This window comes from Anabrus simplex, chromosome 13, assembly GCF_040414725.1.
Source record: "Anabrus simplex isolate iqAnaSimp1 chromosome 13, ASM4041472v1, whole genome shotgun sequence".
NCBI lineage: Eukaryota > Metazoa > Arthropoda > Insecta > Orthoptera > Tettigoniidae > Anabrus > Anabrus simplex.
The window spans coordinates 39,044,770-39,070,981 of record NC_090277.1 but is presented as its reverse complement, the minus strand read 5'-3'; the positions used below and the strand labels follow the sequence as shown (position 1 = coordinate 39,070,981).

At 38.3% G+C, this 26,212-nt stretch overlaps 1 protein-coding gene across 3 annotated transcripts in view; it reads right to left on the bottom strand.

Moving 5' to 3' along the window:
• The window catches only part of LOC136884700 (zinc finger protein 714), a 242,411-nt gene that overhangs the window by 59,928 nt on the left and 156,271 nt on the right, over nt 1-26,212 (bottom strand). The window contains exons 1-2 of one of the 3 annotated variants that reach the window (XM_067156978.2): nt 9,823-9,948; nt 7,556-7,636 (exon numbers count right to left, since the gene is read on the bottom strand). In XM_067156978.2, coding sequence (XP_067013079.2) covers nt 7,556-7,615 — 60 coding nt within the window. In that variant the 5' untranslated portion in view covers nt 7,616-7,636; nt 9,823-9,948. Of the gene's footprint in view, nt 1-7,555; nt 7,637-9,486; nt 9,529-9,822; nt 9,949-26,212 lie in introns of those variants that run through there. The other 2 variants (XM_067156980.2, XR_010861407.2) reach the window with 2 other exon arrangements.

Here is a 26,212-nt window from a genome sequence, read left to right as displayed (position 1 = left end):
CAAAGGCATTCAATAGCAAGTCCACTGAAATATTTCATTGTTACCTACAAGAAGTGAGAGAATATGAACAATTATTAATATTTAACAATGGACTGATCTGTATACAATACAAAATGACCGCTTGCAGCCTTTATAGGTATGAGGAATGTTTGGCCATTCTAGTGTTAACAATTCAATAAGGATATAAGTCCTCATTAGCTTATTAGGTATTGAATAGGTGGTATTTAATAAAATCATAAGAATTTGTATCATAAGTAGATCTTCAATACAAAAAAATGAAATGTATAACCTGCAAAGAGTGTAAAATGAGATAAAAAATGTAAAATTGAACAGAATTTGAAAACAACTTTACATCTCAGATCAAAAGAACAGAGTAAGAATATGCAACACTACTTTTAACCAACGTGGAAACACGGCGTGAAGTTAGTACATTTTCCGCTGATATTTGTAAAACTTTCGTATGAAGATTGAATAACCCACATCTACGATTGTTTCTTGAAAAGTATTGTGCTAATCAAAGGATACCAGATGAATCTACCCTTAGGAAGAACTATTTACTTTCACTGCACACTTCTGTAGTGGATTCAATACGATCTGACATAGGAGGGAACTGTGTCTGGATATCGGTAGATGAAACAACTGATTCATGTGGACGATACATTGCAAACTTCATACAGGGTAAATTATGTCCAGAATAACCCCGAATACCTCATTTACTTTCATGCAAAGTGCTAGAAAAAGCCAACCACCATGCTGCATTGCAAGATTTGTTAACAATTCCCTGCGACTTCTGTTGCCTAGTGAATCAGAGTGATTGTTACAAAGTGCACATTTTAGTCACAGATGCAGCTTTGTATATGATGAAAACAGGTCAGTCTCCTTCAGCATTTTCTCCAAATTGCATCAGTGTCACAAGTTTGGCCCATGGATTGCATCATATTGCAGATAAGATACGTACCCTTTTTCCATCTGTCAACAAAGTAAGTTTAAGTAGAGAATGAACTGTTTCTAAAAGCACCGACTCATGTACGTACAGTTGTACAAAACTCATCTGCTTCAGGTTTCTCTTTTGCCGGAACCTGTTCTCACAAGATGGGAGAACTTGGTTATCCACAATATTGTTCTACCAGAACTTTAATCAAGTGAAAGATGTAGTTAAAAGTATTGATGATAGCCATGCTGCATGTGTTTGTGAAGCAAATACGCATTTGAATCTGAAACTGTATATAAAGATATCAGTTTCGTCCATGTGCATTATTCGTCACTTTTGAAGGCGATTAAGGCCCTAGAAACTCACAGTGCAGCCCTACACGAATTCCTTCAGTTAACACAAACACCATTAGTTCCTTAAATGGTATCCCAGGTGGGAATGGAAAAGAAGTTAAAAGGAAACTCAGTGCAGTGTTGGACTCAAACCCAGGACTGAAAAAGATTCAACCCATAAGCAACTAAGTGGAATCAGGCAGTCTTTGCCAGAAGAATGTTCTGAGCAGTCAGAACCAGTGTACAAGTACTGCTCAGTTACGTCCGTCGACGTAGAACAATCATTTTCAGCGAATAAATTAATTCTGACTGACAACAGAAAGCCAATGATCCCTGAAAACATTGAAAAAACTGTACATAACCTACTGTCATGCATCATTTTGCAAGGAATGAAACATGTTTATCAATTTAACACTGAGTTAAAATTAAATAATGTGTTTGGTAAGTGTACTTTGTTTTATTTTTAGTGCATATTTTCAACACTTTTAATGCATATGTGCATGCATATTTTTGGAATTTTTAGTGCATATGAATCCGGGCCCTAGTGATAATTTATTCCTTTTTCATGCAGGAGTTTGCCCTTGAGTTTCACGTTCACTGCTAAATTTGTTGAAGTGATTTAGCTTCTCAGCTATACCCCTTTTCTTAATCTTTATATTATGTTGTAACTATCCCTTGTCCGGCCCCACGGTGTAGGGGGCAACGCGTCCCCCCGTCACCTGGCGGCCCCGGGTTTGATTCCCGGGTGGGTCAGGGGTTTTTAATTGTAAATGATTAATATCCCTGGCCTGGCGACTGGGTGTTTGTGTCGTCCTTAATGTTCCTTTCCTCACATTCAACACGTTACACTTCCGCCATTTACATCATACACACAGATTCCTCACATATGGTGCAAGTAGGGGCAAAAGATCTTCCTAGGTCGACGCCCCGAACAAATAGCACAAAAAATTAAAAAACTATCCATTGGGTTTGCTTCCCAATTTCGGTGTCACCTTGCATAATTAAAATTGAAAGAAGTTATAAAATGGTTCAACCTTTTCAATACAAGTAGAATTAGAGAAGTAATGTTATATTACCAGTTGATTATAAGAGGTACCGGTTCTGACCACTTAAAATATAAAAAACAATGCACAGGAAAATAATAGGTGATGTATAAATTTTCACTACTTGTAGTTCATGAAAAATTATAACACTTTTGGCGATAGCATTGTGCGCTGAAAGTTCTTAAAATCTTGAAAAAGGTCGAGGATCAATTATACAAAATGAAGCCAGACATAAGTTCTTGGAGAGCAATAAAACATATGTGCTAATGACACTGTGTTTATAAATGTTTATGAAACTCAATGAAAAACTAAATAGCTCTAGAATCAAGTTTGTAAACATTGCTAGGCATGAAATCGTATAATACAGTGATATGTACTTGACAATAGAAATATATACTGCGCCGTTCCGACGTCCAGGTCGAGTCGCATAAGATCCAGGCTACCTAGCATTTCTCGATATTCAAAGTTTATGGGTTATGGGTTCTGCATTAGAGAAAAGATCACGAATATATATGCTAGTGGAAAATACCTAACATAGGCAGTGGACGTTTCCTACCCGTATTCCTAGTTAGTTTCCACCTCCGGCTTACGCAATTACCAAGTGGTTAACACTTAAAACTAAGCATCTATTCTGGAAGTCATTAAAAGAATGGCTAATTTTTACCATGCATCATTTATTATAAATCAAGAAATGTCAGACGCAAAAGGTTGCCAAGAATTCCTCTTTGAAATGGTAAGTAATAAGCATTGATATATATCTTGAAATTCATCTTGAAATGTTAAGTTGGAAACACTGAATTGAAATAAGAACTCAAATTGGGATAATTAAAAATGAAAACATTACATTAAAAGACATTAATTGAAAAATACTAGATTGAAAATATCTGATTGAAAAGAAAATAAATTAAGTTGAAAAAAGACATTAGATGCATCTAATTAAATGAATGAAAATTACATTGAATCACAATATATACACTGTCGTAGATTGAGAGTCTTTAAATGTTGGACACAGCTTCCATACTTGGTAATGAGTAAATTAAAATTAGAATCACATCTTTCATAATATAAATTCTTGTAAAATTATTCCGAAAATCCTACTTGCTTTCATCTAATATTTGTTAATTCCTTGCAATAAGGTAACTTTGCTTGACTCAAACTATTTGTGTCCAAATACACAACCAGACTGGCATGAGAAAATATTTAAAACAGTTAATATGCATCACACTTTTCAAACATGTTCTCAGATTTCTTGGCATTTCTTCTTGTAGATACAAAGGCAACCCGCTTTAAGTCAGTATATTCTTTAAAATATTATGATCAAACATCATATCTAGAAATTACTCAAATTGTTCTCTTATTTGAGAGCATTAATTAATTCAAGTGCACATCTATGTCATAACATTGTACTATCAAGTGTATCTGACCATCACTCAATCAAATCATACCGTAATTGTGTGGTCTACCTTGTGAGAAGACTCTACTTACTACCAACAACTCTTAGTTGTGAAGCTAAGTCACCAGTGATATCGGATAATGCATTGGAATAAACCTCAAAGCTTCCCCAATATGTGAGAAAATTCTTACGATCAGAAGAAATTCATGAATGTAGGTTAATTTCATATCATCTTCCTCATCAAGAATCATCTGAGGATCTACAATTAAAATACCAACATACGGACGTCACTGAGATCGTATCCTACTCTACCTATGGCTTATTCAAGGATCAATGGTCGATTGAAGACAAATTATATTCATTCACCATCTCAAAAATACTTAACTTGAAATACTATCTTCATTATAATAAACTATGACCTTACTCACGAAGAACAATAATCATCACCAACATTAATCATCATAATCTTATATCATTATTCACATTTAAAACCATCACTTCACATTATTTATCATACATAACACTTCACATCCTAGTAAGCGCACTGATTCATTCCAACTCGACGTATGTCTGATTCTCATCATTGACCGTGTACCTGACTACTCTGTCATAGTCTCAATCTTTTAATAATTCCGTAAAATATTACCATATTCTCCTATTTAGTAAACATATCCTACATACGATCTCATTTCCTCTATTATTTGATGTCATAATTTCTCACGTAAGCCTAGTATTTATTGCAACGTCGTTTAAAATTCACCAAGAGATAAAAATTTAACCTCCTTTCATATTATATTGACAGCATTACGAACGGATGCCTTATTATCACTGGTTGACTACGTCCTATACATGGATTTGACATTTAGGTCCGATGAATACCTATCAACCTTTAACCCAACTATGGTATTCATCTTCCCGTATATAATCATTTCACTGACATTAATTAGAATAGTACTTTGAAAAATAAATTTTTTTCTACAGCATTGACTTAAAGAAACTTATCTTTGCTCTGATTCCCCCGTTGTCATCTCATGTCCGGGTGGATGGACATGCGGGCACAGCTCACGGCTTTTCCCTCATCTGTTTGGGAACATCTGGGACTGTCTCGGCTGGTTATCGGTCCTTATGGGTTGGAAACGTCATATCGTGCCGCCATCATCTAGGTAGCCTCGCCTTCATTTTCTTAGTGCATGCTGCTGGTCTCTCGAACAATCGGAACAAAACAAGACATCAGTTTGGTTAATGTCGTCATCTTATGGATATGCTTTTCTACAATCTGAATATGATATAGGAATATTGCTCTTAGAAAATTGATCTTGGTAGTAATCTAAAATTTGGAATATGTAAAAATGAATATTCCAATTGAATTATGAACATATATGTATATATATATTCTTCTTCTCTCTCTCCTTGTTGATATTACAGCTCTGTAGCCTTTCAGAATTGATGGTATGGGCTGATACGTCGTCTTGAGTGGATATCGTGACGTAGCAATGTGGAATTCTTTATACTTACAATTTAATTTCGCGGCGTGAAATATTCTTGAGTGCTAATACCTCGTAAAAGAGTTGTGAACAAAGGTTTCACTCTATTTTATGGCTAGTATTCTGACAAAATGATGTTTTTCTTCCTCATAAGTATGACCGTGATGTTCTCCTACGTGAATTGAATGGTACGTTTTTTAAAATAATAACTCTTATCAATCTTCACACATCTTTCTTTACCACCGCCTTCTATGCTCCTTTCTCGCCAAGCGCTTGACGAAAACATTACTCCTTCGGCTCATGGTAGTTCTCTGACGCTTTATTATCGACGTTCTGATGATTTAAACTCTATTTTTGTTCCAATTGGATCTTGTTGGGAACAGTGAAATGGCACAATACTAAGGTTGATAAAATCTCGTACGTCAGATCCTTGAAATTTGGAGATGCTGAACAGTTGACATAATAAACAACTGTGAAAAGAAAACAGTTGCAAAGTGCAATATCAGAACAACTGAGAACTGTATATACACAGCGTGTGATTTCTTGAAGATAAAAGCTCCAGTAGTTCTTGAGGTGGCGTAAGGTATAAATTTAATTGTTATAATGATCTGAACTGTTAATGATATTATAATACCCAGTTCAATGAGGAAAAGAAACAAAGATTTTTTTTTTTTTTTTTGAGGGGTTGAATTAGTTAGGAGATGATTAATAGAGCAGGAAGTGGAATGAAGAAAGGAAAGGGCAGGATAGGGAAATCAAGCAGAAGTAGTAGTTTAAGGTGGGGCAGGTGGATGGGTCCAAACGAGGGTAGGAACTATGTAAGGCATGCCAAATCACATTCGGGTTTAGAAATATAGCATTTTTGATAATGAGAATGAGGAAGTTGAATAGAATATCGGGTTTTTCAGAAATTACGTTTAAATTGAAATTAGGGTTGAAGAATTGGTCAAGGTGAATAAAACAATTTTCAGTTGTGTTTAGACGGGGGCCTTTGTTAATAAGTTTAAGTATTTGCATGTCCTGTTCAATTTTGGTGAAATTATGTTTAGAATCTTGTATGTGTTGTTCTATTGCAGAAAATCTGTTATATTTTATGGCGCTGACATGTTCGGAGTACCTGATAGTCAAGTTAGGCCCAGTTTGTCCAATGTACAAAGAGCTACAAATGTTACATATGTTTTACTGCTCTCCAAGAATTTACCCCTGGCTTCACTTATATGATTGATCCTCGACCTTATCAAGATTTTAAGAAATTTCAACATGCAGTGCTACCACCAAAAGTGTTATAATTCTTCATGAACTACAACTAGTGGAAAATTTATACATCACCTATTAATTTCCTGTACATTGTTTTTTTATATTTTAAGTGATCGGCTGATGATGACCCGGAACAGTGGTCGAAACCGGTACCACTTATAATCAACTAGTAATGTAACATTACTTTTCTAATTCTACTTGTATTGAAAAGGTTGAACCATTATAGCCTATAACTTCTTTCAATTTAATTGTGAACTCGGTTCAATACAGAACAGAGTGAAATTCTTATCTTTAAATCACCTTGCATAACTATGGAAAATGTATGACATTACCTGAAGAGTTTTAGAGTGTGATGCAAGTTTACTGTACCTCTGTGTTTGGTTTTATTTCTATATTTGTATAGATCGAGACTAGCTCTCACTTTATTCGACATGTATTGTCGGATCAGTGTTTCTATAGATTCAAATTCAGTGATCAAATTACTTTTAGCACACTGCCCATGTCTGCAGGCATGGTTATTAACTCTTTAATTTCCCTTTGTAAAGGTCTTTAAATTTTGAGTTTCTGATTTTTCTTTTTCAAAAACAAATGTTATAATACAAGGGCAATTATCCTCTCCGTTTTCTTTCAGAGCAAAAGACTACGTTCCATTACCTCTTATGGTTCCATGCCGCTTTTAAGATCCATTCTGTAGTTGTCACGTTTCCTAACCTCTTTGTTTACATTTGCTGCAAAGCTTTTGCTACATCTAAGTTTTTTAGTAAGCTTTAAATTTCACTGATTCATTATTATTATCATTATTTGTGTAATCTGCCCAATAACTGTTACAAATTACAAAGTGACACGGATGGTGTACTATGAGCAAAATACCAATGGAACATAATGAAACTGAACAATGGATGTGTTCAGCACGAAGGCAATTTTTGTAATATGTTCAATAAGTGAGAAAGTATGAAAGAAATTTATTTGAAGTTTTGGGAGTAAGCTTATAATATTTATAGTAAATATAGCAACATTTCTGTACTGACAAAATGAATAGTTTCTAACTTTCAAATTTAAATCATGTCTAACCTTGAGTAGCTACATCTTATTTCACAACAACAAAAATAACATACCAGATAGGAGTCTCCTGAAGACCATTCTGGTTCACACTTCATTCTAACCACTTCCTCCATTCTGCAGGTGTTTTTAGAATGCTGAAAAACATATAGGATGGAAATGAGTGAACATCTAAACTACACAAAATCAAAGCAGATCTACAATATATTTAAAAGGACAATTTTGGACATGGTAATCATATATAAGCAACCAGATATTTAGATAATAACGATCATTGAATTTTGTGATGGCAATATTCATTTTGACAAAAATATGTCTTATAGCTGGGAGTAATAAAATACGTAAGTGTCATGTAACAAAATGTGTGTTAGAAGTGAAACCTAGCAAGTATGTGTTATGGCTGGAGGTCATTTGACACCTGCTGATGGACGGCCATGAATAGGAGATATATAAGACACATTTATGACCATCTGATTTTTCCAGAGGGAAATTCGACACCGTTTTATATATATATGTATGTCAGTTATTAAAACAGTACTCCCATCCCCCGGTCCTGGTTACCAGGAACTGGGGAGAGAGTAACTTAATCATTTTTTTGCAATCCAAATTATTTTTTTATATATTCATGATTTTCTTGTTACAATTAATGCATCTATTACTACCTTAAATATTAGACTTATGCCTAATCACTACCTACAGCCAATCTCTAAATTGTAAATTTCTAAGATTTCATTTATTTTTGTCCTAGACGTTAACAGTTATATAGTCTAGGACAATCCTTATTAATTAGTATTAGAAAAGTATTTATTTATGTCATGAGTCTTAACAGTGTTATTCTTAGCTTAGAATAGCCATTATGACTGTATGAATGATTAGATGACTGAATGAATGAATGAATGAATGAATAGCCTGACTGGATTGTATTCATGCATGCACAAGTGGATGAACACTCCTCTCTCCCAATCAAGGATAGCCACCAACTGGGGAGAAATAATTCATTATTGAATGCTATCAGCCTATATCTATGGAACTCCAGCAGATAAGGTGAGAACATTCCATTTAGATGAATGCATGAATGAATGAATGGCCAGGCTGAGTGGAACAAAGTGTACGCAGAACTTTCATGGGCCCTGCCATACATAAACCATATCGTTCTGATCAACAAAACATGTGAAGAGGTCAAGGTGACCTCAAAATGTCAGAAAGCATCATTGAAAAAAGAAGAAAAAAAAAAGAAAAGAAAAGAAGAATCGGGAGCGGCTGTAAGAAAACTGAATATATGTCCTGCACAACTTCCCTCGCTATGCTAGATTCCTAACCTCTCTTTTCCACCCTCGACCAGTAAAATTTTACCGGCCAAAGCGAACGACATAAAGAGATCTCGTAGCTCGCCTTCCAATAGATATGGCAGAGTAAGTTCGGTTGTGCGGGAATTACATGCAAGTATTTATTTGTAAAATTTTCCTCAGATGCCCTACGTTAGTTCTCGGAAAGATAGAATTAGTTATATAATGTGGCAGTTATTCTGTAGGCACATAATGAAAGTTTCACACTTAACGCCCAGTTCAACAAGAAACCATGAAAAGGTGTACCGAACGTTTGAAATATATACGCTGCAACAGGATGTTCGATTGCCGCACATAGCAGGCACATTCGTATGGAAAGGAAAGTGAGAGGAAAACTGCAATATCATGTTGTTGCATGTTCCATCGCAACGAATGCTCAAATTAGTCAAAAATTCCCCCTCCCCCCAATCTTCTGCACACAAAGCCCCTGCTGTATAAGGCCAGCCCTGTTTGCAGCCAACGTTGCATATATTTGCTCACGCACACTGCTCACAAAGAAATTTTCATGAGGATATATCTCTTCTACCGACACAGTCTTTAACCAGTAAGATTCTTTAAGTTCCTCGCTTAAAATCACGACACTACTTCATCATTAATTGTTTTATGAATATCTGACATGGTACACTTTTCTACCTACTAACTTATTATTCATAAAGCGATGGATGCTCGTCCCCTTATGTTGTTCCCTCAGTGTTTGACAGGTCACTGGCTGCCAGTATAAGGCGTTTCATTGGCCGTCTGTACTTGTGCCGGGCTGAGTGACTCAGACGGTTGAGGCGCCTTCTCAACCCAACCTGGCAGGTTCGATCCTGGCTCAGCCCGGTGGTATTTGAAGGTGCTCAAATACGTCAGCCTCGTGTCGGTAGATTTACTGGCGCGTAAAAGAACTCCGGTGGGACAAAATTCCGGCACCTCGGCATCTCCGAAAGCCGTAAAAGTAGTTAGTGGTATGTAAAATAAATAACATTATTACTGACCAGTCCTTGCCTTCAACTTCGGCCGCCTCCACTTTCCTGGGCAATACGCCGCTTTAGTACGGGCGATCTTGGAACCGTAACCTGATGAATCAAAATAGTACGAGACACTGCATACTCATTCTCCTTGCTGCATACTGCGCTACTTATTTGTTCAGCGATGCACTCGCATAGGGATTGGTCCAGTTAGTTCATTTGCTTGAACTAGTTCATTACATACCGTTCACAGCCTTGAGTCGTTCAAATGAACTATTTCAAATGAAAGAGGTAGTTCATCAGGTGCTGTCACAGAAACAGCCCTCGCGGCATTTTGTTCAAATGAACGAGTTAGTTTATTGTGAGTACGAACAGGGCCGTCATAGGTAGATGGCAGGAAAGAATGAAGAAGAATACAACCAGAAGCAAGGAAGGGAGTGTGGAACTGGGATTGAAGGGTGAGATGTTATTGGCGGTAACGGTCGTCTCGGTGCTCATGGTGATTGGGGGGGTGGGGGATGGAAGTGAACCCAGGCCCTCAGAGCAGTGGAAATTTGAATTGGGAGGCCATAGAGGTGATAAAGAAAGTGGTAAAGGAGGTACTTGAGGAACTCTCCCCGTTTGAGCAGTTAAAGCAGATGATTCAAGAGCAAGTCAAGGAACACGAGAAGACGAGGCTGTGGATCCAGGAAAACTGGAACGAAGTTAAAGGAAGAGTGGAAAAAAGCGAGGGGGAAATAGTATTGCTAAGGGAGAAAATAAAAAAATATGAAAGATGAAGTAATGTGTTTGAAAAATGAAGTAGCAGCCCACAATCTAGAACGGAGGAAGAAAACAATATTTATGTACGGTCTACAAGAAGATAAGGGAGAAGCAAAAGTGGACATTATCTATAAGGCGGTAGATGTCATACAAAAAATAAAATTAACTTTTGTGAGGTTGATATAGACAACGTTGAGAGGGTAGGCAAGATGAGGGGGCGCAGGCCTATGAAGATGACGCTGCTATCATCACCAAGGGCGGACATAGTAATAAGAAACGCCGGAAACTTACAGAAGGAAAAAAATATGGATTAAGCCGGACTTGGGAAGAGAGAGGAATGAAAATTTTAAACTCCTGGAGAAACATATGGTTAAGGCAAGAATGCAAGGTCTGCGGGCACACATTAAGGTCAGTCACTGGTGGTGTCCAATGGCAAATGGACCCGCAATTGGACGGTGCCGAAACTTCAGTCTTTGGGACAGTGTTTAATACAGGTTGAAACGAGTGCCGGAGAAGACAGACATTATGAAAAGGCAAGTCCAGGAACCAGTGCGAACAAGGAAAACAGTGATTGAGTGATCTTAATGTGGAATTGAGTTCGGAGGAAAGAAAAAGAAGGCAACAAAGTTTCGACGAATTGTGGTTCGACAGTGAGAAAAGGAAAATGTGGGCCAGAGAATTAGGTACAGAAATAAGAGGAGAGTCCGGTGGGGAGGGCTGTTTAAGCCCAAGTGTGAGTGAATGTGTTGTGCAGAGTGAGAAAGTTAATAAGAGTGAGGAAGTCAATAAAAATAAGGTTCTACATAAAGAGAGAAGTAGGAGCCTAAAATATTTATGGGGAAGATAGATAAAAGAGAAGAAGGTATAGTAACTAGGAGTCAAAAAGCAAGTAAAGCTAGTAAGTAATTTAGGGCTAGCGTTTTGTTTATTTTATTTCAACTTTATTACGTCTTTTAATCAGATTTTATTTAAATGGCATATTCTGGAAACACAATAGAAACATTCAGGGGAGACGTTGGACGTGGCATCAAGGGGCCGAGGATGACTGCCGTGGTGACCCTCACTTTGGGGTTACATTTCCGGAGTATCCGAGGGATTTCATGGCATGTCCAAGGAGTATGTTTGATTCTTCTTCTTCTTCTTCTTCTTATGTTCTGTTCATTTCTGTTTATTGCGTGTATTATTTTTCTTTTCTCTTTTCTGTACAGTATGTGGAGTTTGAAAGAGTGAATTTTGGCGTAGACTGGACATTGTTATTTTTCTCATTTAACGGAACAAATGGACATTTGTTACTGTAAATCTGGAGCAAAATAATAAAGTATCTTATCATATCATATAAGTCTTTTCAAATGTTTACTCTATAAAACCAGTGTTTTTTCCCTATGCCTGACAGTACACTCATCAGAGTGGGATGTTTCAGGCCTACTCACTGACGGTAGGATGTATGCAGGTGAATTTATCAGAAGCCCGTTAACTTTCTCTATGCTCTATTGGTGTGTAAAATATAATTCCCTTAATATTACATTGTAATAAGGGGAGTAATGACTGAAATTATGAACTTCTCTAGTTTTCTGTCGATCGTCACCTAATTTTAACCACTACTATATATATCTCATTTTAGACATCATTACACACAGGACAGGACAGATGAAATGGAAATGGCGTATGGCTTTTAGTGCCGGGAGTGTCCGCGGACATGTTCGGCTCGCCAGGTGCAGGTCTTTTGACTTGACCCCCGTAGGCGACCTGCGCGTCGTGATGAGGATGAAATGATGATGAAGACGACACATACACCCAGCCCACGTGCCAGAGAAATTAATCAATGATGATTAACGTTCCAACCCTGCCGGGAATCAAACCCAGGACCCCTGTGGCAAAAGGCCAGCACGTTAACCATTTAGCCATGGAGCCGGACACAGGACAGATAGTGACCGAGAATAGGAATTGTCTCACAGGAAAAGGGGCTGAGCAGCTTTTATTTCTGGAACTGTTTAGCGGCCCCCATTTATTGTTACGGTTTCCATGGACGTCGAGGTGCCGAAATTCTATACCGCAGGAGTTCTTTTACGTGCCAGTAAATCTTCTGACAAGAAGGTGTTGTATTTGGGCACCTTGAAATTTATGAGCTTTTTGTATGTGGTATGAACAATTTTAACATATAGTATGTTGTTATTTTAGTTTATTATTCTTCTACGCCAATACGCTCATCTTTAGATAACCTGAGCGTACTGAATACAGTACCGTAGTCTCGTGTCGCTTACCATGTGATAACATGATTTTGCTGCTCCTCTCCAAGTGCGTGTGATTTCGATGTGCCTCATGTTGACATTGATTATTTTGTGTGTAGACAAAGTATTTAAAGTTAAAAACTTCATTATTGTTCCGTATTGAATAGAGAAATAAGATGTACAATATTATAGGTTAGGATCCACCTTTCAATACTCCGTAATAAGATGGTAAAAAGTAGTTATAACCTGTTTAATGGGACCGGTTTCAACACATTTTAAGTGTCATCATCAGCCAATTTGCGAAGATCTTAAAACAACTAGCACATTGAATACAGGCAAAAAATTAACATTGTATCATAACGTAGCAATTCAGTAAATGTTCAAAACACAATAATCACAGTCAAGAGAGTAAACAGAACATCACTATCTTGCGCCGAAAACAAATATAGCTGAAGTTCATAAGCAGGTCAAATATTCGCTTATGTAAAGTCGTTGCTAGGCAGGTCTTGTAGGCATTTGTTTCTCCGGCCGAAGAGCAAAAGGTGACGTGAATGAAGTCCTAGGAAAACAGTGTAGGATTTAATTTCGTCAAATTTCAAAGTGGATATATAGGTTTTTTTAAAATAATTTAAAATGTTAAAAAAGAATAAAGCCAAATAAAAAATATATTTAAAAAATAGGAAGAAATAATGAAAGAAATACGAGGTTCAACTCAAAACAACTTGCCGTAGTAATTGATAAAGAAATGATAAATAGAGAAAGGGGGGGACGTTAATTAGAGGGTAGTGATGGTGGTGGTGGTGGTGGTTATTGTTATTAGAGGAAATACAATTGGGCAACAATCCTTAATATAATACTAATTCGAAGAAAAAAGAAAAAGAACCGACACTTCGAAAAATGAAGATATCGGTTAAAGGAAGACAAGGGCCACGAAGGGCGTGAAAATGAAAGACTCCCTAGCCCTCACAAACCTAATAGCATCGGGGTCGGAAAAGAACAAGAATTGACCAAGGGAGGTCGGACAGGATAGATGAAAGTGAGGAGCCTGGCACAAGTAAGTGGAAGCAATGCCAGGACTCAGCTAAGGGCCCCGTGGTCGCCAACCCACGCTCTGAAGTTCAGAGCCCCTTAACAATCTCAAAAATATATCTACGACAAGGAAACCTTTTACTAAATTACCTAATGAACCAAAAAATCATGACAGTATTATTAGTAAGTTCCACCCCCCTGTTATAAACTTATCCAAAACAACCCTAGATGATAATGATAACTTAATCCTATCAAAAGGCCCTAAACATAACTGGCCTAACTTAAATAAAAATAACAGTGTTTTTAATACAATCACTGAATCTGAATTGGCTATCAAAAAATGCCTTTAGAACTACAGGACGAAATTAGACTTGATGTAAAAAGAAAACTTAATAAGATTTACACATCCAATGATAATAGCAACACTGTTCCCTTCGTTGAACGTAAACACATTCTTAACCTCAAAAAGAAAATTAAAGACCAGGACCTCATCATCACAATAGCTGACAAAGGTAACACTACAGTAATAATGGATAAAGTTGATTATATCGAGAAAACCAAAAATTTCTTCAGCAATAATTCCTTTTCTATAACAAAGAATGATCCTACCCAACAAATTCAACGTCTTCTAAAACAAACCCTTAAGAACTCTTCTTTCTTATTTACTGAACATGAAAAAACAAAATTATTAAGCATGAATCCAGGCCTACCAACCGCTAAATCTCTCCCTAAAATTCATAAAACTGACGTCCCTATTCGACCAATTATTAATTACAGACCCAGCCCACTTTACAAATTAGCACAATTCATTCATAAATTTCTTAAGAATAATTACAAATTTTTATCGAATAAGTCTGTAAAAAACACCATAGAACTAGTTGAGAAATTAAATAACTTCAAAATCCAACCACACCACTCTCTACACTCTTTCGATATTGTCAATATGTATCCCAGTATTAATATCAGAAAATTATTTCCTATTATTGAAAATAACTTAAATACATATAGTTGCTTAAGCAAACTTGAAATTAATGATTTTATGACCCTCTTAAAATTAGTAGTTACTAACAACTTCTTCATCTTCGACAATACAATTTATCAACAAGATGGTTTAGCTATGGGCTCTCCAGCCTCGGGGATCCTTGCAGAAATATACCTAGACTTTTTAGAACACAATTTCATTGATAACAATGACGACTTTAAACATGTATTATTTTGGGCTAGATATGTGGATGACACATTTGTTATACTGGATGATAAAGTTTTCAATGCAGCTTCTACTCTTAATAGCCTCAATAAAATTGATCCACATATTAAATTCACTCTTGAAACAGAATCAAACAAATCTATTAATTTTCTAGACATAACAATAAACAGATTACCTTCCTCATTATCATATATGATTTACAGAAAACCCACACATACAGCTAATACCATAAAACAAGACTCTTTTCACCCACAGTCACATAAACGTGCTTCATACAACAGTATGGTTAACCGCGCCTTCAAAATTCCGCTATCAAAGGATAACTTAAATAAAGAACTAAACATCATCCGCTCTATTGCCAAATTTAACGGTTATAATTCTTATTTTATTGAACAAATCATTAACAAATTTAGACACCGCCCTAACACAACACTCTTAAAAGATATTCCCAAACCAGCTGCTTACACCACATTCACATTCAATGCAAATACCTATAGTATAGCTAATGTCTTCAAAAAACATAATACTATGATTTCTTTTCGAACTAATAATAGAAACCTTGAATTATTACATAATTCCCACTCCTTAAATAGAACAAGTGTCTTTTCTAAATCAGGCGTATACCGTTTTAAGTGCCACAACTGTAATTCTTCTTACATAGGTCAAACTGGTCGCAACTTCAAAATTAGGTACTTTGAACACGTTAATGCAATAAAGCACAACAGATTTTCGGCAGTGGGACAACACATACATGACACAAAACATGCTTTCACTACAATAAACCATGATATTGAAATTCTCAGCACTCTAAATAAAGGCCCTCTCCTAGACATCACCGAAAACTGTTTTATACACCTTGACCAGTTTTTCAATCCAAATCATAATCTGAATGATATTTCTGAGAAACCCAATCCCCTTTTCGATTTTCTCATCTCCTTTTTAAATAACCTGAAGTCAACAAATAAGGAATCAATCTTTCACAATTTACACAATACCCTCTCATGCCACTTCCCCCTTCCGCAACACCCCCCTTGATCCTCCTCAGTTCTCCCCCTTCTCACCCAAGGGGCTCTGAACTTCGGAGCGTGGGTTGGCGACCACGGGGGCCCTTAGCCGAGTCCTGGCATTGCTTCCACTTACTTGTGCCAGGCTCCTCACTTTCATCTATCCTGTCCGACCTCCCTTGGTCAACTCTTGTTCCTTTCCGACCCCGACGCTTTTAGGTTTCCGAGGGCTAGGGAGTCTTTCATTTTCACGCCCTTCGTGGCCCTTGTCTTCTTTTGGCTGATATCTTCATTTTTCGAAGTATCGGATCCCTTCCATTTTTCTTTCCTTCCCACCCTCCATCCCCCAGAGGTTCTGAACTTCGGAACGTGGGTTGGCGACCACGGGGGTCCTTAGCTGAGTCCTGGCATTGCTTCCACTTACTTGTGCCAAGCTCCTCACTTTCATCTATCCTGTCCGACCTCCCTTGGTCAACTCTTGTTCCTTTCCGACCCCGACGCTTTTAAGTTTCCGAAGGGCTAGGGAGTCTTTCATTTTCACGCCCTTCGTTGGTCCTTGTCTTCTTTTGGCTGATATCTTCATTTTTCGAAGTATCGGATCCCTTCCATTTTTTCTTTCCTTCCCACCCTCCATCCCCCAGGGGCTCTGAACTTCGGAACGTAGGTTGACGACCACGGGGGCCCTTAGCTGAGTCCTGGCATTGCTTCCACTTACTTGTGCCAGGCTCCTCACTTTCATCCATCCTGTCCGACCTCCCTTGGTCAACTCTTGTTCCTTTCCGACCCAGACGCTATTAGTTTTCCGAGGGCTAGGGAGTCTTTCATTTTCACGCCCTTCGTGGCCCTTGTCTTCCTTTGGCTGATATCTTCATTTTTCGAAGTATCGGATCCCTTCCATTTTTTCTTTCCTTCCCATCCTCCATCCCCCAGGGGCTCTGAACTTCAGAGCGTGGGTTGGCGACCACGGGGCCCTTAGCTGAGTCCTGGCATTGCTTCCACTTACTTGTGCCAGGCTCCTCACTTTCATCTATCCTGTCCGACCTCCCTTGGTCAATTCTTGTTCTTTTCCGACCCCGATGCTATTAGGTTTGCGAGGGCTAGGGAGTCTTTCATTTTCACGCCCTTCGTGGCCCTTGTCTTCCTTTAACCGATATCTTCATTTTTCGAAGTGTCGGTTCTTTTTCTTTTTTCTTCGAATTAGTATTATATTAAGGATTGTTGCCCAATTGTATTTCCTCTAATAACAATAACCACCACCACCATCACTACCCTCTAATTAACGTCCTCCCCTTTCTCTATTTATCATTTCTTTATCAATTACTACGGCAAGTTGTTTCGAGTTGAACCTCGTATTTCTTTCATTATTTCTTCCTATTTTTTAAATATATTTTTTATTTGGCTTTATTCTTTTTTAACATTTTAAATTATTTTAAAAAACCTATATATCCACTTTGAAATTTGACGAAATTAAATCCTACACTGTTTTCCTAGGACTTCATTCACGTCACCTTTTGCTCTTCGGCCGGAGAAACAAATGCCTACAAGACCTGCCTAGCAACGACTTTACATAAGCGAATATTTGACCTGCTTATGAACTTCAGCTATATTTGTTTTCGGCGCAAGATAGTGATGTTCTGTTTACTCTCTTGACTGTGATTATTGTGTTTTGAACATTTACTGAATTGCTACGTTATGATACAATGTTAATTTTTTGCCTGTATTCAATGTGCTAGTTGTTTTAAGATCTTCGCAAATTGGCTGATGATGACACTTAAAATGTGTTGAAACCGGTCCCATTAAACAGGTTATAACTACTTTTTACCATCTTATTACGGAGTATTGAAAGGTGGATCCTAACCTATAATATTGTACATCTTAGACAAAGTATTTAGTATTTACCTGTGCCCGTGTATAATTCCCACAACTGTCGTGTATTATAGAACGCTTATGCTGCCAGACTGTAAACACGTTTTTCGTAATGTTTTAAGAGGTAAACCAGCGACATTATCACCCCATTGTGTGTATTGTGGACCGTATCTTGCTTAAGATTGGACTCGAACAAACGTGAGCACAGTTATAGGTAGCAGGCAAGTACGACATTCTGCGATCTTCGAATTTTATTGTCGTCTTTCGGAGCTCCTAGCACGAAAAGAAAACAAGTACCCAAACCCAATGCACAGTGCCGCCGCCAGTTGAGAAGTGTGAGAGGAGATGTACTGTCATGTGATCATTAACACGGCACGCCATTGGCCATTTAGGTGCGAGCTTATGTTGTCGTTCAAATGAACGAGGTAGGTCATTTATGCTGTCTTCATGGAAACAGCTATAGCACTTCGTTTAATGAACCACGGCCGACTGGATCCCTCGCTGCGCTCCTAGCTAGCTAGAGCGATGCATCAAGTCGGCCGTGAATGAACGAAGTCGTTTAAATGAACGAAGCACGAGCTAGAACGTACATTTTACAATAAATGGTACTTGATTAAGTCTTCGTCCTCTAACATGCTGTATGCTGGCGTGAACGACCCGTTCAAAATATTTGAAGGAACTCGTACCAGTTCAAATAAAAGAAACGTTCAAATGAACTAGTTAGTTCATGAACGACCCAACTCTACACGTGCAGAAAGCCTCACGATGAGCATGGTCATCTGGTTGCAGGCGCTGAGTAATGTGTTGTTTGGACGGATACCGATCTTTGTTTAACACTTCTATGCACTCAGACATGTCCCATTGTTTGTGCCAAAGGTCTAGTAGGCCTACTTGTATGAGGTTTAGCGGCAACACCTTCTCTCACCAAATTCACTTCTTTGAGATTTTAATGTCCTGTCTGAGCAGACGAGTTGTAATATAAATCGCATCACGGTAAGTTCAAGGAACTGTTCCTTTTTTTTTTTCAACGAGTGCTTGGGAGGAAGACCTAACGGTTCAGAATGTAAATCTCTTTCAAAATCAGAGGGCAGAAAATGTTTCGAGCATACCCGTGCTAATTTGGAATTAAAAACATTCTTTTCTTTTTTACAAAAATGTACCCATTGTTTGTGCACAGTTGGGACTTTTGGGAGTGTAAAAGGACAACTTACTTTTCTTTGCGTGGTCGGGATAGTTTGTACACCCTGCAACAGCTCAGCAGCGCATTTTAACAGCAAAAATGGAGTTTATTTCACTTACGAAAAAAACAGCACGAGTTCAAGGCTTTTAAAACATTCGAAAACCTCGAAGGGAATTAAAACTATGTACAGACCGCAGAAGAACAGGAAGGTGACGAACTTAAATGAAAATTGAAAACTGACAGTAAGGGGAAGAACAATGTGCCGGGCAGTGTTCATTAAGACCGCGGCGGGTTTGAGAGGGTGTATAGAGGTTCTCGTGACGTTACAACCGCTTCATGTTTCGGCGCACCAAAGTACCCAACAAATAAAACAGGTTTGTCGCCATCGGAATAGATAACATAAAACCAATTCTTTAAAGCATTCTTACAAGGGGACTAGTAGTCTTATTGTAAGCACATTACAGTTGAGCATTTGTATACCTCCAGGCAAGTAGATTTCAAAATACAAATATTTCAGGGGAAAATATATATATAGTGAGTAGAATTTTATTTCTTGATGAACCTCTGTTCTGTCATTGCATTGCATTGCATACCACATCTCTAACAGTGTCTTGCACTGCCAGAATATCGAACAGTACTCTATTTTGCTTTTCTTCAAATTGAACATGTTTAACTTTGCACCAACATTCTCTTCAGAGAAATCATAAGACTGGAAGAGAGATTTTAGAATTTCATCATAAAATTTCACAAAACTTCCCTCCAATTCTTTCCTTTCTGAATCATTTATTTCTTAAAATGCATTAGAGATAAATAAAGAAAAACATTTGCCTGAAATATGGAAAATTCTATAGCCTATATAACCTGCAAACGGGGGTTGAAATATCCAGGCTTAAATGCAATAATACAGATACAGAATGTTCTTCAAACTTAAATGTTCTTAACCCTTTATAGGTTACTGGTACATATATGTACCGCTAGCTTTTATGGCTCATATCGTGCTTGAAACATGCGTGATTACAGTCTTTATGAGAGACTTAATGGTCTGAAGTTGCTTTCTTCATTAATTATCGCAATTCCCGCGAGAACGCATCTGCGACATTTATCTGTTTAAAATGTGGTAAACATGTGTACCAGAGAGCGTTAGTTCGCGGGAAAATTTTGCATTGCCGACCTTGGATGTTAACTCATTGCGGACCGTGGACGGCGTAAGACGTTCAAGCTTGCTCCTATGCTCGGGCCGTGGACGGCGTAAGACGTTTAATGTTCCGCGCGAAGCAATGCTGTTTATATTCGTCATCTATGCATTCTTACACCTTAGTCAGCGTTACTGGCTGTAGCAGGAAGTTGGTTGTCCTTGTTGAGATAAACCTCGCGTTGAGTGGGCTCATGTTTATCTCAGCAGTTTTAGCTGGAATATTTCATAACTTCCTCGCGCGTAAATTCGGTACTTGAGATTCCAATGCAGTGCGTGTCGTCCTTACCGAGTGTAGTATAATGGCTTATAATACAAATTTTCTTACGGAAGATTAAATAGATATTGTTCACAATGATTATTCTGGTGATGAACTTATTCCTGAAATAGGCTCAGTGAAAGGGAGAGTGGTGAGGAAATTGCGATTCCCGAATCCGATAGGCCTGTAGAGAAAAGTGAAGTGCCTGATACATATAATTCTAGTTATTGTCCACCCGTTCCACCATTTACAGAGAATTCAGGTATAAACGTTCAAATAGAAAATAAGCAGGATATTTTGCGTTAAGTGAGTATTTTCATGAATGACGAATTTGATCAGTATGTGTGAGCAGACCAATCTATACGCGAGTCAGGGGCGTAGCCAGGGGGGGGGTTACTGGGGGTTAGAACCCCCCTCATTGAACTTTCACAAAAAGAAAATAAATAGAAACTGACAGTAAACAATAAACTTCTTTTATGTGATCAAGATAAACTCCCTGCAATCTACTGCTTGTTGAGAGTGTTTGCCACCCTACCTGTCACCACTGCAGCCAGTGAGAGATCATTTTCAACATTAAGACGCCTTAAAACCTACCTCAGAAATACCACAAGTGAAAGTCGACTCAACGGGTTGGCTCCCTTGAACATTCACAGAGACATAGTTGTAAAACCAACAGATGTGTTAAATTTATTTTCTAGGGAGCCTCGAAAATTAGATTTTAGATTGTAAACTGAACATACCGTTTGAGATAAAACTGCTGACCTCGATCATATTGTTCTTGTTCTGTATTTTAAAGTAAGAATTTTGTAGTGTATTGCAATCTGAATATCACATACAGTAATTCACTCTTGTATCAGTATCCTTATGACAGTCATGCATGCGCGTACCAGACACGCACAAGCACAAGCACTTTCATTATGTTATATCTTAATTTTGTAACTGTAACCCCCCCCCCCCACTGGCCGATCCTGGCTACGCTACTGACGCGAGTCAAGTGATAAGTGCGGAGCCCCGGCCTTTCACAAAGAATTCGATCATGCAATCGTGGAAACCGATTAGTCCAAAATCTTGATATAAAAATGTACTGGACCGAAGAGCCTATTATTCATACTACGATATTTTCTAAAACAATGTTCCGAATACGCTTCCTTCATATTCATTTCTTCATTTCGGTGACAGTAATCGTTATGCCGAAAATATAGATAGGCTGTATACAATTAGACGTATTTTGAAACCTCACCTTAAATATTTACTGCAGGTAAGCACAAAGCATCAATTTTCTAACACCTATAGTTTAGGAGTAAATGTAAATTGTATTAAGTGATGCACGTCGGGAGGGCCGGGCATGAAAATGGCTGGTCCAGGCATTCAAGTGTCCCGCTCAGAAGCAGGTACTGAACGTGTTAAAATACATTTTACTCCATTTACATTGAACTCATGCCAAAGTAAGTTACTTTATAATTACTGTAGACATTATAAACTTATTAGCTGCATAACAGTGGCGGCGCGTGGATAAAGCGTCTGGGGGTTCACTGCTGTCGAAAATAATGTGTTGAGATTTATTGTTACTTGATATTTACATGGATGTAAAATAGTGACATTGCTTGATTAGAAAAGCGTCCTTCCTTTGAAGGGATACGGCTACAGCTCGAGAAGGATATTGATGCTATACAAAACGTAGTTACCAAAATATTCTGGCTCATTGCGGTTAATTACATCAGAATTGCAAAATCGTCAAATCGTCAAATTAAAACCCCTCCAATACCTACCACATACGGCCAACTTTAACCGCGCGCTCTGACAGTGCTTCGGCTAATTTCGGAACTGCTCGAAGTAACTCGTGTCTATCGCTGGTCCAGTCACCAGCGATTCCTGGGCTATGTTTTCCCTGCCCCTCACAACCCCTCGCCTTGTGCACCCTCCTTACGTCTCACGGCCCCGCTCCGACAGACCTGAAATTGAACCTCTTCGTTGGTTCCGAAGAGCAACAGAGTGTTGATGTAAAAAATACCGCTACACGCGTGGATATACCGAGCTTATTAAAGGAATAGGCTGTAATAAACCATTTTACATAGTCTTATCTATTGCTAGGGGGTTCACTGAACCACTGAACATATAGAACGCACCGCCACTGCTGCATAACTATCTAGAGATTTGTTACCGAAGAATGCAGCTAAATAGAGATATTAGTATGCGGTTGCTATCGTACTTGGAAAAATCGTGTTTCGTGCCATATATTTGTTCGGCATTGTTGCACTGAGTGTTCGTTTTATTTGATATTTCTCATTTGATATGAGTGCATTAAATAGCTTTGATTTGAGTGGTAAAGTACTTTCCTTCAGGATATTTGCCGCTAAGATGTTATAATGTGAAGAGTGTACACACGTAACGAAACGTGAGGTTATATTGTGCCTGAATCTTGCCAAGGAGTGAACGGACGTACAGTTTGTAAGTCAAATCTTTTTCAATTTATTGCAGGAATGGATACAAAAGGGAAGTTAACAGAAAATGAAATATTTCATCTCATTACCGATGAAATGGCAGAAAATTCGGATGCTGGAGAAGATTCTGATGCAGAGGATTATAATTCAGCTAACAATTCAACAGCGTCAAATGTTACATCTTATTCCGATGAAGTGGGTGCAGAAGACCAGGGGGAGGAAGACAATCAAGAAGAAATAGATGGCGGGGAAACTCTAAACGTTGCAAGTCACTTAGTGGAAGATGAACGGAATGAGAATTATGAACAGGATGAGGTGGAACAATCAACCAGTGATAGTGATGATGATCTTGTGTGGGATAAGAATGGGCATATCCCTAAACATTTTTCAAGCAGTGACTTTTCACAGCCATTTGGTATTTCTTACCAGGCACAAATCAATCTAGGTAGTCCGAAACACATTTTTATACAAATACTCACGCTTGCTTTCCTGCAACACATAGTTCAACAATTAAACTTATATGCCACACAGAAGAACTCAACCGTCAATCTGACAGTAGAAGAATTGCAGGCTTTCTTAGGAATATTAATTATTATGGGGTTCAATAGCCTTCCAAGCATGCGACTGTACTAGACTACTAATAAAAATTTCCACAACAGCAGAATAGCAAGTGTGATGGTAGTCAAAAGGTTCCTAAAAATATTAAGATTTATTCATCTGAACGACAACACTGCAAGACCAAAAAAAAAAAAAAAAAAAAAAGGCAACCAAACTATAGAACCCACAAGTTCAAACCTTTCATTGACCTTATGAACACTAACTTCAAAAAGCTATTTCATCCATCTCGATATTTATCCGTAGATGAGTCGATGGTAAAATTCAAGGAGCGGAGCACTTTGAAGCAGTACATGTCAATGAAGCCCATAAAACGAGGCTTCAAAATATGGGTGATTGCATATGCAGTTACGGGCTACTGCTTGGGCTTGTCCTTATATGAAGGAAGAAAACAAACGTCGGGAGAAACCTCTTTAGGAGAAAGAGCAGTAACAAAACCAGCCCAAGGTTTTGAGGGACTTGGTTACTGCTTATATTTTGATAATTTTTTTTAGAAACATTATCATGGTAAAGAACTTGCTAGAGAAGAAGTTGTTTGCATGTGCTACAATTAGGCAAACAAGAAGGCAATTTCCTTCACACAAACTCTTTTCTGATAATAATCTAAAAATGGGTGAAAGTGATTATGTCATGACTGGTGACATAAGTATATCTAAGTGGAAAGCCAGAGGGAAAACGTGTGTATGTGTTATTAGTACCATGCACAATGCTAGTGAGAGTGCACATGTTCTGAGAACAAACAAAGAAGGACAACGTGAACCTGTAACATGCCCAGTTTCGATCAAGGACTATAACTCTTACATGGGGGGGGGGGCGTTGATAATTTGTGATGATGATGATTGTTGTTTAAAGGGGCCTAACATCTAGGTCATCGGCCCCTAATGGTACAAAATGAGACGAAATGGAATGACATATTAAAAATCTAAAATTCTCCACTGACCAGAATTCAAAAACGTGAGAATGAAGAATGAATGGATGGATGGACATGAATTTAAAACAATCAGTGGTTGCGACCCGCAATGTCTCACATTCACATAAACAGACGTGACAATATCGTATTACTGACCAAGGGACTACTGCTATAGCATAACACGGAATCGATTATGCGTGCAGTCAAAAAGGGGTCCTAAATCGCAGTTATTCGCCCCTCATAACGGTACTGATCGCTATCAGAATAGAACCATGGTATTTGTTCTGTTGCGGTACTAATCAAAAGTAGCAGAGACTTGCGGCATTCCACACATTATTGTACTACTCAGAGCTTATGAAATTCGACATAATACAGACCTATGCTTTTCTCACTTTGCGGCGCCATTTACAGGCAACGCAAACCTATGGTGTTCATCACATAAGAGTACTAACCACAGGGACCTCTCCCTATCCCGTGGTGTTCCTCATATAGTGGGTACTAATCATAGGCAAGGCAGAACCATGGTAGCTATCATCCCATGGTCCTGCTCATATGGTGGTACTAATCACAGGTACTGCAAAAGCCGACCGCGCGGTGCTCCTGTGTGCTACTGATCACAAACCAATTTCGTACCTAATGTAGTGGTATTACGCACAAGTAAAAGCAACCCTTGGTGTTCTCCGAGTGGTGGTACTAAGCACAAGTAATTTCATGGTTCTAATACAATCAACCCTTGGTCGCCTCTTTTAGTCGCCTCTCACGACAGGCAGGGGATACCGTGGGTGTATTATTCGTCAGCCTCCCCCACCCACAGGGGGTCGTTGATAATTTTGACCAGTTTCATTCAGCCTACGATGTGAGCTGGAAATCTCGGAGGTGGTGGCTGAAAATCATTTACTACTGTCTCGATGCATGCATTGTGAATGTTTATATTCTCCACAAAACAACATCATACGCTGTCAATTCCCAACATAAACCAGTATCTCATCTGAAATTTCGATCAGTGCTAGCCGACGAACTAATAGGAAATTACAGTGCTAGGGTAAAGAAAGGTCCGGTGTCACAGACAGGTAGAGGAAGAAAGCGAAACAACCCAGATGGTAGATCCACCTTACCAAATGGTAAAAGACTGCCAAATGTTGCTGAGCATCTTCCTCTCTCAGGGACACGGAGAAGGTGTGCTTTCTGCAGCACACAGATAGAGCAAAAGCGTTCAACCATTACATGTGCCAGCTGTGAAGTAGCGCTATGTTTAGAATGTTTTGTACCTTTCCATAAGTCATAAATTATTCATTGTTGTAAACAAAAGTGTATATAAAATGTAATTGTGTTATAAAACGTGATCGTTGTGAAATGAGCAGAAGTTAGGGTTTTATTACTTTTTATAATATACTGCCTTTTATATTATGTTGTTGCACATTATTTCGCATTTATTATATTCCATTGTTTCTTCGATGAGAAAGTGGTACATATGTGTACCACTGAACACTATGCGTAAATTTGTCACTGAATAGTCTCTGGTACATATACGTACCACACCATATCATCGAACTAGGCACCTTCAGGATCTCATATGGCTTCATTTTACATTCAACACATCCCGGAGACAATAAATAGCACAACTAACATATCTTTTGAAAGGCCCCAGAATACTGCCCTATAAAGGGTTAAACTTTCGCGGCCACTACCTATTATAACACTTAATTTGGGAATATCAGGTCGCG